Below are 15,121 nucleotides of genomic sequence, written 5' to 3'. Positions count from 1 at the left end.
GTATGTTTAGTTATAAGATTAGAATTAAAAAATAAAAAATGTGTTTCAAAATGGAACGGTTCCTTACATTTCAGGTCCTTTTATTTCTTTAGTTTAAATTCGGATTTAGATTTAAATCCAAATGTTACTAACAATTATGTAACTAAATAATAAATTAAAAAATTCAAATTCTAAATAAGACTCAACCTAAATTTATTATTTTTGGTTGAGAGTAGAATTTTTATAGAATGACACTTCACCGTTACAAATATTTATGTTGGGCCCCAAATTAAGAAGAGGCGGGAATTAAGGCCCAAATACTTGGCACCTGAAACCCAATATGGGACCCAAAAGGCCACTAGGAAGCTAGGGCTTTGTCAGCCCAATCTCCATAATACTACAAGAGACCGACCCACACTCTGAAGTTCAAAGTAGATTATTATAAGAGGGCGTCTGTTAAGAATTTTTTTAAAGAATCATGTCACATGTATAATTATTTTGTACATCTTTGATTACATAAGAAAGGGTATTATGACCAAAATATCCTCATCTCACATGTGCCTCACGCATTTCTAAGCGACTTATAAGAGATTTTTTTGTCATTAATACAGCTTTATATAGTCCAAAGAGTACACAAAGATGTATCAATAATATATATATTTTTTTAAAATTTCCTATGTTCAGTTAAAATTCCCTCGAGATTAACTAATAAAACTCATTTTGTCACATATTAAATCTTTTTTAAAACTCATCTAAAATCAAATTAAAAGCAAAGAAATCAAGTTTAAAATTAGGGGGTGGGAGGGGAAGAAAGAGTTATAACCTTTGAGTCTTCGGGAACCCAGTATTGGGCTGGGGCAGTTCAGTTTACAGCCCAAGCGCAACAAGTACTGTAAAACCCGAGGACTTCGTCGCTGGAATCAGAAACTCCTTTTTCCCCTAGCCTCAAACATGGAAAACCCTGGATCACCCCCCAAAGAGCAAGAGCCCGAAGCGAAGAAGCTCAAAATGTCAGCCACCGCCTCCGACGACGACGACGACGCCACCTGCCCACCAGCAGAAAGAAAGCAAAGGTTCAAGCGCCGCAAGATCGCCATATTCTTCGCCTACTGCGGCGTCGGCTACCAAGGCATGCAAAAGAACCCGGGGGCCAAGACCATCGAGGGCGACCTCGAAGAAGCCCTCTTCTTCTCCGGCGCCGTCCCCGAGCAGGACCGCGGCTGCCCCAAACGGTTCGACTGGGCTCGGTCCGCTCGGACGGATAAGGGCGTCAGCGCCGTCGGCCAGGTGGTCTCAGGCCGCTTCTACGTCGACCCGCCCGGTCTAGTCGATCGGCTCAACTCGAACCTCCCTTCCCAGATTCGGATTTTCGGGTACAAGCGAGTGACGGCGTCTTTTAATGCCAAGAAGTTCTGCGATCGGCGTAGGTATGCCTATCTTATACCCATTTTTGCGCTTGATCCTTCCTCACATCCCAATAGAGAGACTGTTTTGGCTAGTTTGGGTTCTGAGAATGAGCTTCCTAAGTGCTTGGAGTGCTCAGAAAGAGGCCGTAAAGTTGTAGGAGTAACGGGTAAACGCAACTTCGGATCCAGTGCAGTTGATTCCGAAAATGCGATTCCTGAATCCGTTATTGATTCAGGCATTTCGTCGAGCAATGGGAGTGCAATAGTGAAAAGTGAACTTCAACACCTGAATGAGAAACTTTTGGATAAAGATGTGATTTCTGAATCCGTTATTGATTCAGGCATTTCATCGAGCAGTGGGAGTGCAGTAGTGAAATGCGAAGTTCAAGAGGTAAATGAGCAGCCTTTGGAGAAAGATGACAGTAGCAATAGAGATTCTGATGAACACAAGATGTGTTTGGGCAATGGAGCTGGAGCAAATGAGGGTGGCTATTTATCTGGGGAAAAGAAAGCTGAAGCCAAGCAGTTGGATGAGTGTGTAAACAATGAGAAGAGGCCCGAAGATGAAGTCCAGCAGTTGAATGACTCTGGAAATTATGAGAAGAGACCTGAAAATGAAGCCCAGCAGTTGGACGAGTGCGGAAATGGTGAGAAGAGACCTGAAAATGAGAGTCAATTTTGTTACGGGGAGAAGGAGAAAGAAAGATTTAACAGAATTCTGAAGTGTTACGAGGGGACCCACAACTTCCATAACTTCACAACCAGAACCAAAGCTGAAGATCCCTCGGCGAGGCGCTACATTGTCTCCTTCAACGCAAACACCACCATTAATGTTCAAGGAATTGAATTCGTCAAGTGTGAGGTTGTTGGGCAGAGCTTCATGCTTCATCAGATTCGGAAGATGATTGGTCTTGCGGTTGCAATCATGAGGAACTGTGCTCCTGAGTCATTGATCGAAACAGCTCTACAACGGTAAGTGTTTCCTTACTTCTTGTTGATTCCATCATCATCTGAAACCGGAAAAGAAATTTCTTTTCTCTAACCGTAGCTTTAAAATCTTTAGGGATGTTAACATAAATGTGCCAACAGCTCCGGAGGTTGGTTTGTATTTGGAGGAATGCCTGTTTGCGTCCTATAATCAGAAATGGAAAGACAGTCATGAAGAGTTGTCTATGAAAACTTACGCAGAGGAGGCCCAAGACTTCAAAATGAATCACATATACTCGCACATAGCATCGACAGAACACAAGGAAGGCGTCGTGGGCCTCTGGTTGCATTCGCTGAACCATCGCAACTATCCTGATTTACTCCTTAATAATGGAGAAGCCTCTTACTTAAACGAGTCGGCAGGGCAGCAAATACCATTATCTAGCAGCCAGTAGATTTTCAGAACTCCAATCTGCTTTTACATAACTATATATTTAACCTGCAGAAACATTTTGTCCGATTACTTGTGGTGTAGCAGAAAAATGTGCTTTCTGCTTATCCATCTAATGCCTATAGAGCTCTAGCCTATCTGTCTCTTCTTTCTTTCCTGTATCAGGGCTCTGTTATGTTGCCCAATGTTACCCGACGCAGGCTTCCAAGGGGGGGGGTGGGTGTGTGGGTCTGACTCGCCCCCCTCCCCCCTCTCAATTTATGTTGCCCGCCCGAGTAACTTTGAAGGCATTCTTAAAGACATTATCTGGGTTTGTAATTTTGTCAAGTTTTGGGGGTATTATTGCAGTTTTCCTAAATTTTAATAAGCTAGCAGAGGAGATCTTCCTTTGCTTTTTCTTGTGTTATTATTACTATTATTATATCAAGTGATTCCTCAGAATAGAATAAAACTGTGGACTCCGAAGAAAAATCCATGCCACCACCTTATGGCTATGGGTTCGAATGTGATATAATCTCAGCATTACGATTCTATGAAATTTATCTTCTCTTTTCCATAATTATATATTTGGTGTCGGTCTGTTCACGCCATCTCTCATTTCACAATTTTATGCTTAATTTGTTCAAGGGTGGATGAGTTTAGGCTCGTAAATTTATTTGAAATTTGAGTACATTTTTATTTAAATTATTTAGGTATTGGTCTAAATTCAGCTTGAATTTGAAAATAAGACTACATTTACAGTTGTTGTTCTTTTTAATTTTTAAGTTTTGAATTTATTTTTTATTTTTAATATTTATTTTGAGATTGTTGAAAATGCTATTTTTTTTGTCCATAACGTTTTTCTTATTTTAAAATTTTTTACTATGTTTGTAATAAAAACATGTCAGAGTACTTTTTATTGTTTTTTATTTTTTTATAAAATTTATTCTTATTTTTAAAATTATAAAAATAAATACGTTTTTACTATTTTTAAAAATTGAAAACAAATTGAAAGAGTAAAGAGAATAGGAACTTAGATTCTAATTCTATTGAGAAGGTGAGGAAATATTAAATCTGTGAATAACATATTTGTTCATTTAAATAATTATTTAAAATTAACAAGAAATTTGTTCTTATTATAAATTTTTAATTTTATTTTTATCTAAAATTAATAACATATTTAAAAAAATTCATAAAACTTCTACTCAAAATTAACAACAGATTAGATTATATTAAAAGAAATTCACAATACTTCCAAAACTAACAACAAACCAGCTTATATGAAGAAAAATTAAAAATAGTTATGCTAATTAATAATAAATTTATTTATATAAAAAATCATAATAATTCTATCTAAAATTAGCCATAAATTTACTTATTTAGGGTGCTTGTTAATCAAAATAAGAGAGAGAAAATGTCAAATATGATAAGCATTTCAGATATTTGATTTTTTCAACGTATTTGTTAAACTTATTTATCCATTTTCGAAAAAACCTCACGTGATCTCTTATCTTCATATTTTAAGATAAATTTATTCGACCTCTCCCATCAGATAAATTTATCTGGCTCTTTCAAGATAAGGTTCAATTACTTATATACCCATTGTATGATAATTAATATCATTTAATGTATTTTAAATATTTAATAATAGGAATATTTTGATAAAAAAAACTCTTATCTTGGTACTTATCATATGTATTAACAAACACATAAAAAGACAAAATACAATTATCAGTGGATTCTAAAAAATTTAACAAATATTTTGATAGAAATCTTGAAATACTTTTCAGTCTTATCTTAATCATTTCATCTCTTGATCTGGAATACATTTTAACTTTATCTTGATACTTCTTGTGTTACTCATTTTAACAAACGCCCCGTTAAAAAAAAATACACAAAATTGTCAAACGGGTTGAGCTGGCCTAGGCATGAGCTAGCTTGCTTTTTACAACCCTAGGGGCCAGCTCTACTCACGAGCCTACCTAGGGCAAGCTAAAAGCCCATTGAGCTGAGCAATTTTAAATTTGTATTAAAATTGAATAAAAATATGTATTTTTATTTAATAAAAACACTTCTTTAAAAGAATTACACTTGTAATTGTAATTTTCAAAGTAGCTAGATAAAAAGTTGAAATGATAATGGTCATATATTTTTTATTGTTATTGTTGGACCGTCCAGGCTTAATCTCAGTCTTTTTCTTAAGCCCAATCTCGATCTTCTCTTTAGGTCCAATATTGGGTTAATCTGGTCTTCCTTCTGGACTCCACCTTGGCTAAGTACCAACTTGCCACAACATCATTAAAATTTCACTGGATATTTGTGCGGTAGTCTCAAATCATGTTCTCATTAATGGCGAATCCCATCTACATTCCGTCGCCACCATGCTATCACTTGGGAACCTCCACTTGAGCTGGATACCCAGTCTCATTACCTGCAAACGCACAACTCATGTATGTAGGAAGATATCTCCTCCTTCTATATCAACTAGCTCTCTTCAGAACCAATGTATGTTCTAAACTCTGATCTACTAATACATTGCCACTCTTTATTCTCTTACTCACTCGATCGTTCAAGTGCTACCACCTCCTCGGGATAGACTCAGTTGTCGGAGCCTGCACCCCACCTCCAATCGTCCTCTTTTGGGTCAGGAATGAACAATTGTATTGTGGTTTTTTATAATTTATAAATTTTAAAATATTAAAATTATTAAATTATATATCAAAAATTTAAAATAAAAGTTATAATGTAAAAGATTATAACTTTTTTATTTTTAAATATAATTTATTAGGGTTGGACTTGCCAAAGTACTGAGTTAGTGGAGTTAACTCGAGTTGGGTCATACCTGAATTGTCCTACCTAAGGAGGTGAGATTAGACAATTTATTTAACAATCTTAAAAATACATAACAATTCTCCTTAAAATTAGTAATAGATTTACTCATATAAAAAAAAATTATACTGCCTCTAAATTAACATCTTGAACTCATATAAAAAAAAATCATAATAATCTTACATAAAAAAATTTATCCAACCCATAATAATAATACTCTAAACATATGATTATCCGATGCCTCTATTTCATTCTCCAGTTTTTGTGTTGGTTATTTCGTCATTGTCTTGTCAAGCATTCTGTATCTTCTCCAGTCTCATTCGTCTTCCTTTGTCTCAAATTGCTGTGGAGTTTTAGTATTTATTAATTAAGATATAAATAAAAAAAATAAGATACATAAAATATTTTAAATTTTTATACTTTTTAATGTGTTTGTTAAATTTATACGGTGACCTTTGAAAAAGAAGACACTTAACTTCTTATTTGACATTTTTCAGTTATATTTATCTCTTTCTTTAGATAAACATATTTTGAATCTTATAGATAAAAAAAAAAAAAACGCATATATCATTTAATGTATTTAAAAAAAATTAATAAAATTTTGAAATATTTTTCAATTTTATTTTGATCATTTCATATTATAGTTCAAAAAATATTCAAATTTTATTTTAATAAAACTGTATCTTACTCATCTTAATAAATGCTGCTCAATAAAAAACAAAAAGAAAGTAAGGTTTGGCCATCTCCAACCAATTGCTATCTCCGATCATCAAGCCATTTGTAGTGATCCAAATCCAAATTCATCACTCCAATGCTGGTCACCGTTGCTAAGATGCTAGTCACCATCGCTAAAATGCTTCCCAAAAAAATTGTCAAAGCTCAAAATCATTGTCAAGCCCACCACAATGACCATCTATGTAACATTCTGCATTAAGTGATAGGAAATACTAGAATAACTTATCCTGATGGATTTGTGTGAACTTCCCAGGGATTACCCATTCTTAAGCTTTCTCAGCTTAAATACGCTTAACTCAGGAGTTCTTTACCAACATTCAGTCCAAAATATATCTAGTTAATGTTGTTTCATTTCTTACTTATACTCAATATATACTTTCATTTTCTGGGCTCTTGGGGTATTACATTTTCATCCTCTTAAGCAAATGACGACCTCGTCATGCGACCTTACAACTGATCCCAGCTCTCCATTGTCTAGTGTTCTTGGTCTAGTACCCATAGCCTAAAGCTAGTACACAGTCCTAACACATCGCCCGGGTTACTCTAATACCATCTGTAACATCCCACATCAAGCGATAGGAATGACCGAAATAACTTATCCTGATGGGCGTATGTAAACTTTTTAGGAATCATCCATCCTTAAGCTTCCTTAGTTCAAACACGTTTAACTTGATAATTTTTTAGCTATATTCAATCAAAAAAAGTATCCAGTTAGTGTTATTGCATTTCTTACATATTCTCAATATATACTACTATTCTCTGACCTCTTTGAGTATTACAATTTAATTAGAAAAATGGCCGATGCATGCGGGGAAGGCAAAATTGGCAGTCGACAAAAGTTGCAAATGTGGCTGAAGACAGCTTCGACCACCAGATCCAACAATTGAGATGACCAATAGAAGTAGAACGGTGACAACATCTTGTTCGAGTAGATGGAGCAGAGTTTTTTGTGATCTTGAATTTATTTATTTATTTTTTTTTGTATTGGATGATTGATATTGTTTATTTGATTATTGATTTGTGTATTTAATTATTGATTTTGTATATGTGTGTATTTGATGATTTTTTATATTTAATTATTAATTTTATTTATACATGTATATGATTATTTTGTGAATTTAATTATTAATTTTTTGTATTAGTAAAAAATATAAGTAAGGTAAAATAAATAGAATTGAAGTTTATTAATAAATAAATAAAATATAAAGTGAAATAGAGAAGAGAATATGGACTCTAGTTGGAACATGTATAATTTTTAAAATAAAATAAAAATAAAAATAAAAAATAAAGAATTTATAATATAATAGAAATAGAAGTAGAAGGAAGAACTAAGTTGGATAACTTAGCGTTGTGTATGGGCAGACTTGCCTGACTGGGGATTCCCAATTTCTCATCTTTTTCTTTTACCCCAGCCTATTATGAAGTTAAATTTTGAATTCAAAACATTTTTATTTGTTGTATATATATCACTATTTATAAAAATAAAATTTAAAATGATTTGTGTTTTATTAATTTTAAAAATAAAAACTAAAAATAATGTTTAATAAGAAAAAGTTATGTATTCTGTCAAATAATTGAATTAAAAGTAATTTTATTACAGAAAAAGAATCTCTACGAAAAATAATCGATGGACCATTAGACACGAGCCGATGAAAAAGGTGTGATTACGAGCCTATGTATATTATCAAAAATTATTTGTAGGCTTGCTGTTGCTGCCCGGCCCTGCCCTTTCAAATTCAATCCCACTCCCTATCTACACGAATCTTTCTGTTTCGGACACAGAAACAGGATTTGATTTGACCTCAAACAAAGTCCAGAGAAATGGCGGCGGACTGGGCCGGACTTCCGCCGGACTTGCTCCGGAGCATCGCCGATAAACTCACACTGCTCATCGATTACGTCCGATTCCGAGCCGTATGCTCCAATTGGCGATCTTCAGCCCCAACTACTCCTTCCCGCCTCCCTTTTCAGCTGCCCTGGCTGATGCTCCCCCACCACCACCACCACCGCCGCCGTCGCGGCTTCTTCAGCCTTGCCGCTAACAAGGTCTACTTTCTCTACCTCCCGGAAACAGCTAACAGACGCCGCAGCCGCGGCTCCTCTCTCGGCTGGCTCCTCATCCTCGACGAGTGTCCGGACATCTTGCTTCTCAATCCGCTCACCCGAGCCAAGCTCCATCTCCCTCCTCTCTCGGCGTTCCCAAATGTTGTCAATTTCAGCTTCAGGGACATCGGCCGCGAGTACACAGTCCGGGCCCGCAACGGCGATATTTTTAGTCATAATTTGGCCTATATGCGTGATTATTTCGTCAAGAAAGTAGTTCTCTCTTCGAGTCCTAGTAATCAGAATTTTATTGCTCTGGCGATTCTGAACCAAACAGGTGATCTCGCTTTCTGCAAGAAGGGAGATCAATCGTGGAAATTCATAGAAGACGCCCAATCTTATGGCGAAGACGCTATATATCATAATGGATTGTTCTACGCTGTAAATAAATTTGGGCAAATTGCTGTTTGTGATGTTCATGGTGAATCCCCTAGGGTTTCGCTTATTGAAACGCCAACACAAGTCGGGGGAGATATGCAATACCTGGTGAGTTCCTCGAAGGGATTCTTACTGGTTACGCGATATTTAGACTTCGACCTCAATGATCATCAAATTGATATTGTGTATAAAACTGCGCAATTTCGAGTGTATAAGCTGGATTTGAGCGGCCCTAACTGGGAGAGGGTGACGAGCTTGGATGATGAAATGTTGTTCTTAGGGGAAAATTCTTCATTGGCTTTGTCCGCTCTTGATTTTCCAGGTTGTAAAGGGAATTGCATTTACTACACTGATGACTATTCTGAATCCGACTACGATGGCATTTCTGGAGGTCATGATTTGGGTGTTTACAATCTAGAAGATGGTAGTATTGAACCGTTACCATGTTATCCCCGCAACTTTCCTTCTCCTCCTCGATGGCCACCACCAATTTGGATTACCCCCAATCCGTGTTAATGTTGTAAGTGCACTTTTTATCCTGTTGGTTTCTCATTCTACGCTATGAAATTGCTCCTAGTCTAAAAGTGTTACAATAAGATTATTCCATCTGCTATCTGATGGAAAGAGTTTGTGCATTATTTATGCAATGTACGTTGTATAGTGGATGGTGTTGTAATCTTTATAGGACCTTATATTTGTTTGTTGTTCATTATGTGACTGATACTGTTAATTTGTAAAACATAATTGTCATTTTGCAATAGTAATTTGGATGTGATTTTTCAATAACTTTCTGCGATTTAAATCATAATTTGCAAGTCCCTGTTAAAACACTTATATTCACCACGTTGGTTGAGAACTGTTGTATCTGCGTGTATGTGCATTTTTAAGTGCTTCATGTTTGGAGCTCCACAGCATAGAGTATTAACCTTACCTCGGTAACCATTAGCCAGACCTGATTGACCAGTGAAAGAATTGGAATTTGCAGGGAAAACTATATTTGTGATGTACTTGTTCTTTTTGAGTGAAATGATCTTACTGATCTTGTTGCTCAACTCTTTGAGGACTTTCAAGCTGTTTGTATAAAAAATAATGATTCTCTGCATTGATAAGAAAATGGTAGATTTTCTTCTTGTAATTGTTGTGTCATTTGTATTAGATTAGGATATATGTGTAATCAGAACATTGTATTGCAGCATTTGTATTTCTCATGTCATAATGTTTGTCTTCTAGAGGGTTTGGTTTTAAGGAGAATGACTGACCGGTTGTGTTAGTTATCTTCCGGTCAGTCGGGCAGTTGGTTTTTTCTGTGTAATCCTCAGCTCTATGGTTTATAAATAGAGATCGTGGGATAGGGATAGAGATCAGTATTAGTGCGCCTCATTCCAAGAAGGGTTTGTTCCGGTTTCTGTCTTGTGTTTGGGATTGAGAGAGAGAGGAAGAGAAAGGCTGGGTATAGCTCGTAATCTCAGAATTCTGCTAAGCTTTCAGGGCATATGGACTGGGTAGAATTAAGGCTCTCATTGTAATCATCCTAAGGGTTATCAAGATAGTGGATTGGTGGTGCTCTGGCAGTCTGGACGTAGGTCTCATTTTGAGACCAAACCAGGATAAATCCTTGCGTTTTCTTGCTGTGTTTGTTATTCTCTTATGTGTTTCAAATATCGTTGTGTTCTTGAGTGTGGTAGTGCCTAGGGTGAGCTATTTGACTTGAGAGAATCTAAGGGAGTGCTACGAAATACTCTAACAGTAATATCTATGTTTCAATGGATTTAATATTGAGTTTGAAGGCTGAGTTCTTTGTTGCATTAGCTTCTAGGAATTCAACTCATGAGTGGGTGGCTTTGTTTGAGCTTCAGCAGGTGCACTTGAAGGGTATCCATGTTTTTATGAATTTCATGTTATTGAAAATTTGAAATATTTCCTTCGTGTTGTTTGAGAGCTGATGCATTTTTGACCCATTCTTGGAGTCCAGAATAATCAATATAAGGTTCTGAGTTGTTTTCTCAATGTGAATTTCTCGGTATGTTTTGGTTATTGTTATTGTTGCACCTCTTCTTTTGCTGATACCACACGTATCATATTATGATGCTTGTGAAAATAGATGTAAAAATAGATGGCACTGGAGGCATGCCTCAGAAGAGGTGAAAATTTTAAAAATTTGACAACTATAAAAAGTTGAAGATTAAAGGAACTACTTTATTGCTGTTCTAATAGAAGTTGCATACATGGAAAACATGTCGAGCATCATATACAACATTATTCATGCAATATATAACATTTTTTTTTTGGGCAATATATTGGATCATAGGTGAGGTGCTCGCTCACTACTTGAGCAATTCTTATTTGTTGGGCCCCTACTTCCTGGCTTCATTATAGAGACCCCCGGGGGGGGGGGGGGGGGGGGCAGGGTGTTAAAAATTTAACACATTTTAATTTCTTTTATTTATTTGTTTGTTTGTTTGTATGTTTACTTGAACAAAGATATCAATTTAAACAACCAAATTACAACAATGAGCACAAAGCAATTTATAGTGGTTAAGTGTCAGGCTCACCTAAGTCCACAACACAAGGCTAACTTGCCTTGTGTTCCGTTAATCAATCTACCGAGGTTTTACACTCCAAGTTCACCTTAGAAACTTGATCATTACATCCATAGATTTAATCAGGCTAGGTAACCAAACAACACAATGAGAGTTTTGAAACAAATGGTTAAAACTTGTGCATACTTTGACGGTTGGACCAAATAATAACATAGAGCTTTTAAAGCACAAAACAACAATACAAAAGAGATAGAATAATTACTTTACAGAGTTGTACAAGAAGATTTAAGGATGAAGACTTTATGGCACTCAACAATGTTGTTTCTTTAAGCTTCATGAGACTTTTTTTTTTAATATATATGTACGTATATGCTTCATGAGACTTTATTGCTTTTCTTCAATGTAAAGGGCTATAAGCTTTAGAGCATTCAGATAAATCTTCCTTTGTCCTTATGAAGGCTGAAGGCTTGTTTATAGCCCGGCACCCTTTTGAAGCTTCTCCAATGGCTATTTGCATTTAAGAGATTGATAGAGACAAACTTGCAAAAATCAAAATGTACAAAAAACTAGTCCTCGTAACTCGATAGATGACTATAAAATTGATTGCTGTCAGGGATAGTTTATTCCTAGTTCAACTAGGTAGGTGATTCTAAATAGAGCTAAGTCAGGATCTCAAGGAGATTGACATGGTCATCTTGGACAATTGACTCTTGAGTTGATTCCTGAAGCCTGAGTGAAAAACAGATCTCTTGGAAGGTTGGTCGAACCTTAATATCTTATCTATGTTTAGAAAAATGGGAAGAAAAATAAATAATTAATACATTAAAAGAGTATTAAGTTATTTATGTTTTAACAGTGTTGTAGAATTGATACAAGATTGAAAGTTCCAGTGTAAAATTGATAAGTTTTAAAGTTTGTTGTAAAATTGATGCACTGGCCAAAGTTTGGTAAACTTTTAGTTATTGACCCATTAATTTAAGTGGCGAAACAAATTTGAAATGACCTGAAATTTGGGTTAATTGTACCTCTTTCAAAGTGGATTCCAGTGAGATATAATTCATAATTATTGGGTAAGATTTGACTGGTCAAATAATTAAATTAATTAAGAGGGAGTGTCGGTATGGTACTACATGATGAGTATTAAGTAACAAGTGACTTGTACTATGAAGTTTAGTGATGCCACACCAAGGGAAGGTTTTTATACACTGAAGGGGATATTTCTATTTTCTAAACATAGATAACATATTAAGGTACAATCCAACAGTCAAAAATTTCTTTTATCACCCTTTTAAACCAATTTGGGATAATTATGAGGATTTTCATTGAGGGTGCCACCTACTAATGGATTGGAGATCAATTTAAAGACCAAGCTGACCCCTAAAGGCTAAGACAGCTTGGGTGGGTTAAATTACCTCTAGTCAGATAAGAGAGAAATTAAATTTAAAAAATTCCTATTTTTTGGAATAGTAATGTGCCTGGGAAACAAGGGTGTTACAACATCAAATGAATGATCGGAAGGCTTTATGCTAAAACAACTATGTCATGTCATGATTGGAATGGATTACCTATTATAGGTATTATTGAGGGGTAGGATCAATTAGATGAATGATCAGAATAAGCTACATGGATGCCACTTGGCAACATGTGATGAATAACTAGAAGGCTCATACTGTAGTTCTAAGCATACCAAAACACGCGTTGGGGTTACAAAATCTATCACAACACAATATGAACACCACACTAATGATTGAATATACCTCTTATGCATATCATATGAATTGCTCAACTGTATATATAATACTGTGTGCAAATGTGGGGCCAATGTACAGTAACGTGATGTATGTGTCCTATAATATATACATCCTGAAACGTGCTTACAAAATACTGGATGAATGGGTAGGACCATTACATACATCCTACCAGTCAGCATTGCTAGTAGGAGGACTGACTATCTCCCACAAGACAAAGATCTGAAAAGATAAACAAGGTACATGGTATGAGTCACATAGACACAGTGAGTACACCCTACTACTCAACATTACTACTAGGAAGATAAACAAGTAACATGGTATAAGTCACAGACATAGTGATTAGAGTATGCTGTGAAACTTGGAGACAAGATGCAAGGAAAGAGTTAAAATGCTTACAAAAATGATTTTACATGATTAAAAAGAGTTACAATTAAAAGATCACATTTAACGCAATACATATTTATATAGGAAAAACAGTGAAAAAACACGAGTAGACAAGTAATCTATATCATATATGCAGGCATACACCTATGCTATGAAGGCTCAAACACGGACACAGGACACATGGACATATGACATTTCTAAAAAGTAAGACACGACATGGTCGAGATATGTTAATCAATAAAATATTTTTTTATTTTTAAAGCATAATAAAGTATCAAAACTATATTCCAAATTCACATATATGCACTTAAACTTCATAAGCCAAAATTCTAAATGAATAACTCTAATCTAATTAGCAATCAAGTCACAATCTAGTTGTCGTCATCCCTCACAATCTAGTTAATGTTTAAAGAGTTAGAGAATAGAAGCTTGAATAGTATGAAACTATACCGTCGTGCAATCAAAACATGGAAAAACAAAAGAAAAGCATGCAATTACCAAGTTGTAAAACTAAAGTGTAAAAAAGAAAACCTTTACTTTTTAGTCTTCGAAGTGTTTGCACACCATATCCTTTTAACAAATTTTAAGCAAGTATTGGACATGCTATGTAGACATGTCGAAAAACAAGAAGATTGTAGTTTGAGTAGAGTTTTAGTTTTACCTTGATTGGATGGATCACCTCTTATTTATAGAGGTCGAAGTTGACAAGTGGATGAGCATCCAAGCCTTTTGAATAATCTATTTTAGATTTCTAGGCAAAGATGTTGAAGGTGGGTTTGACACATTTTTGGACTTGGGAGAGGCCTCTGGGAGAGTCTCTTGGGGGCAATTCTATCGGGAGGGCCTCTCGGGCTTCCCTTTTTTGGGCTTTTTCCTCTTGGGCCTATCTTGGGTTTGGGCCCACTTTCTTGGACACAACAGGTATGATAACCCCTAGGAAGTGTTTGTGCTTTATAGCACCTATGTGATAGTGTCGTTCAATTGTTTATGTATAAACATCATGGCACATGCCCTAACCCACATTTGGGTTAACAACTCCCTGTTAGCTAGGGTAAACATTGTATGCCACAACTAACAATCCTATTGTTAGCACCATGTTGTACCTAGCCAAACTCCTAAGTACATGCCAAACAATCTCAAGTTAACAAATACAAGCACATGGATCCATACTATAGTAACATGTCATGCCAAAATTGCATCACAAACGTAAATCATATATCAACGTATATATGACTATATCTCAATGTAAATGCATCATATCAAGATACCATCATCAAGTAACATGTTCATCCCTAGAGTTTTAAGATAAGTTTGTGTATGCACCAAAAAGAATGTGTTCATGACAGTTCCAGTACAATAATAGATAAAAATGTGAACTTGCAAGAAAGGAAGTGCATGCAGAAAAACTCATAATATAAACCATCTACAACAATGCTGACTGGGAAAGGACTGACTTAACTGAAACCTTTCCTGGGCATCTTGGACATGCCTAACCACCAAATAACTATACAAGTCCAACTTTGTCATGCATATAAATGAACTTAAAATAAACCCTAAGTGTCCTAACCTAAAATATGAGCTAATATGTCGTGCATTAACCAGAGTGGAAAAAACTGCTTGAAACACATAGTGAATGTACCTTGGAAATCATGTTGAGCA

At 35.6% G+C, this 15,121-nt stretch overlaps 2 protein-coding genes across 2 annotated transcripts; both read left to right on the top strand.

The window, feature by feature from the left end:
- Positions 1 to 826: 826 nt before the first annotated feature.
- On the top strand, positions 827 to 3,305 carry LOC127807537 (uncharacterized). Its single transcript, XM_052345467.1, has 2 exons — positions 827 to 2,357; positions 2,449 to 3,305. The coding sequence occupies exons 1-2, from the start codon at positions 931 to 933 to the stop codon at positions 2,765 to 2,767; spliced, it is 1,746 nt and encodes a 581-aa protein (XP_052201427.1). The 5' UTR covers positions 827 to 930; the 3' UTR covers positions 2,768 to 3,305.
- A 4,721-nt stretch (positions 3,306 to 8,026) lies between these two features.
- On the top strand, positions 8,027 to 9,573 carry LOC127807214 (F-box protein SKIP23-like). Its single transcript, XM_052344892.1, has one exon. It carries the CDS (start codon positions 8,128 to 8,130, stop codon positions 9,301 to 9,303), a length of 1,176 nt encoding a protein of 391 aa, XP_052200852.1. The 5' UTR covers positions 8,027 to 8,127; the 3' UTR covers positions 9,304 to 9,573.
- The last annotated feature ends 5,548 nt before the right edge of the window (positions 9,574 to 15,121 follow it).

The sequence above is a fragment of the Diospyros lotus genome, chromosome 8, assembly GCF_014633365.1.
Source record: "Diospyros lotus cultivar Yz01 chromosome 8, ASM1463336v1, whole genome shotgun sequence".
Taxonomy (NCBI): domain Eukaryota; kingdom Viridiplantae; phylum Streptophyta; class Magnoliopsida; order Ericales; family Ebenaceae; genus Diospyros; species Diospyros lotus.
This window is presented reverse-complemented; position numbering and strand designations above follow the sequence as displayed.

Coding starts and splice junctions, on each gene's coding strand:
- LOC127807537 (XM_052345467.1), top strand. CDS start 931: ATGGAAAACCCTGGATCACCCCCCAAAGAGCAAGAGCCCGAAGCGAAG. Junction 2,358..2,448: donor ATCGAAACAGCTCTACAACG/GTAAGTGTTTCC, acceptor TAAAATCTTTAG/GGATGTTAACATAAATGTGC.
- LOC127807214 (XM_052344892.1), top strand. CDS start 8,128: ATGGCGGCGGACTGGGCCGGACTTCCGCCGGACTTGCTCCGGAGCATC.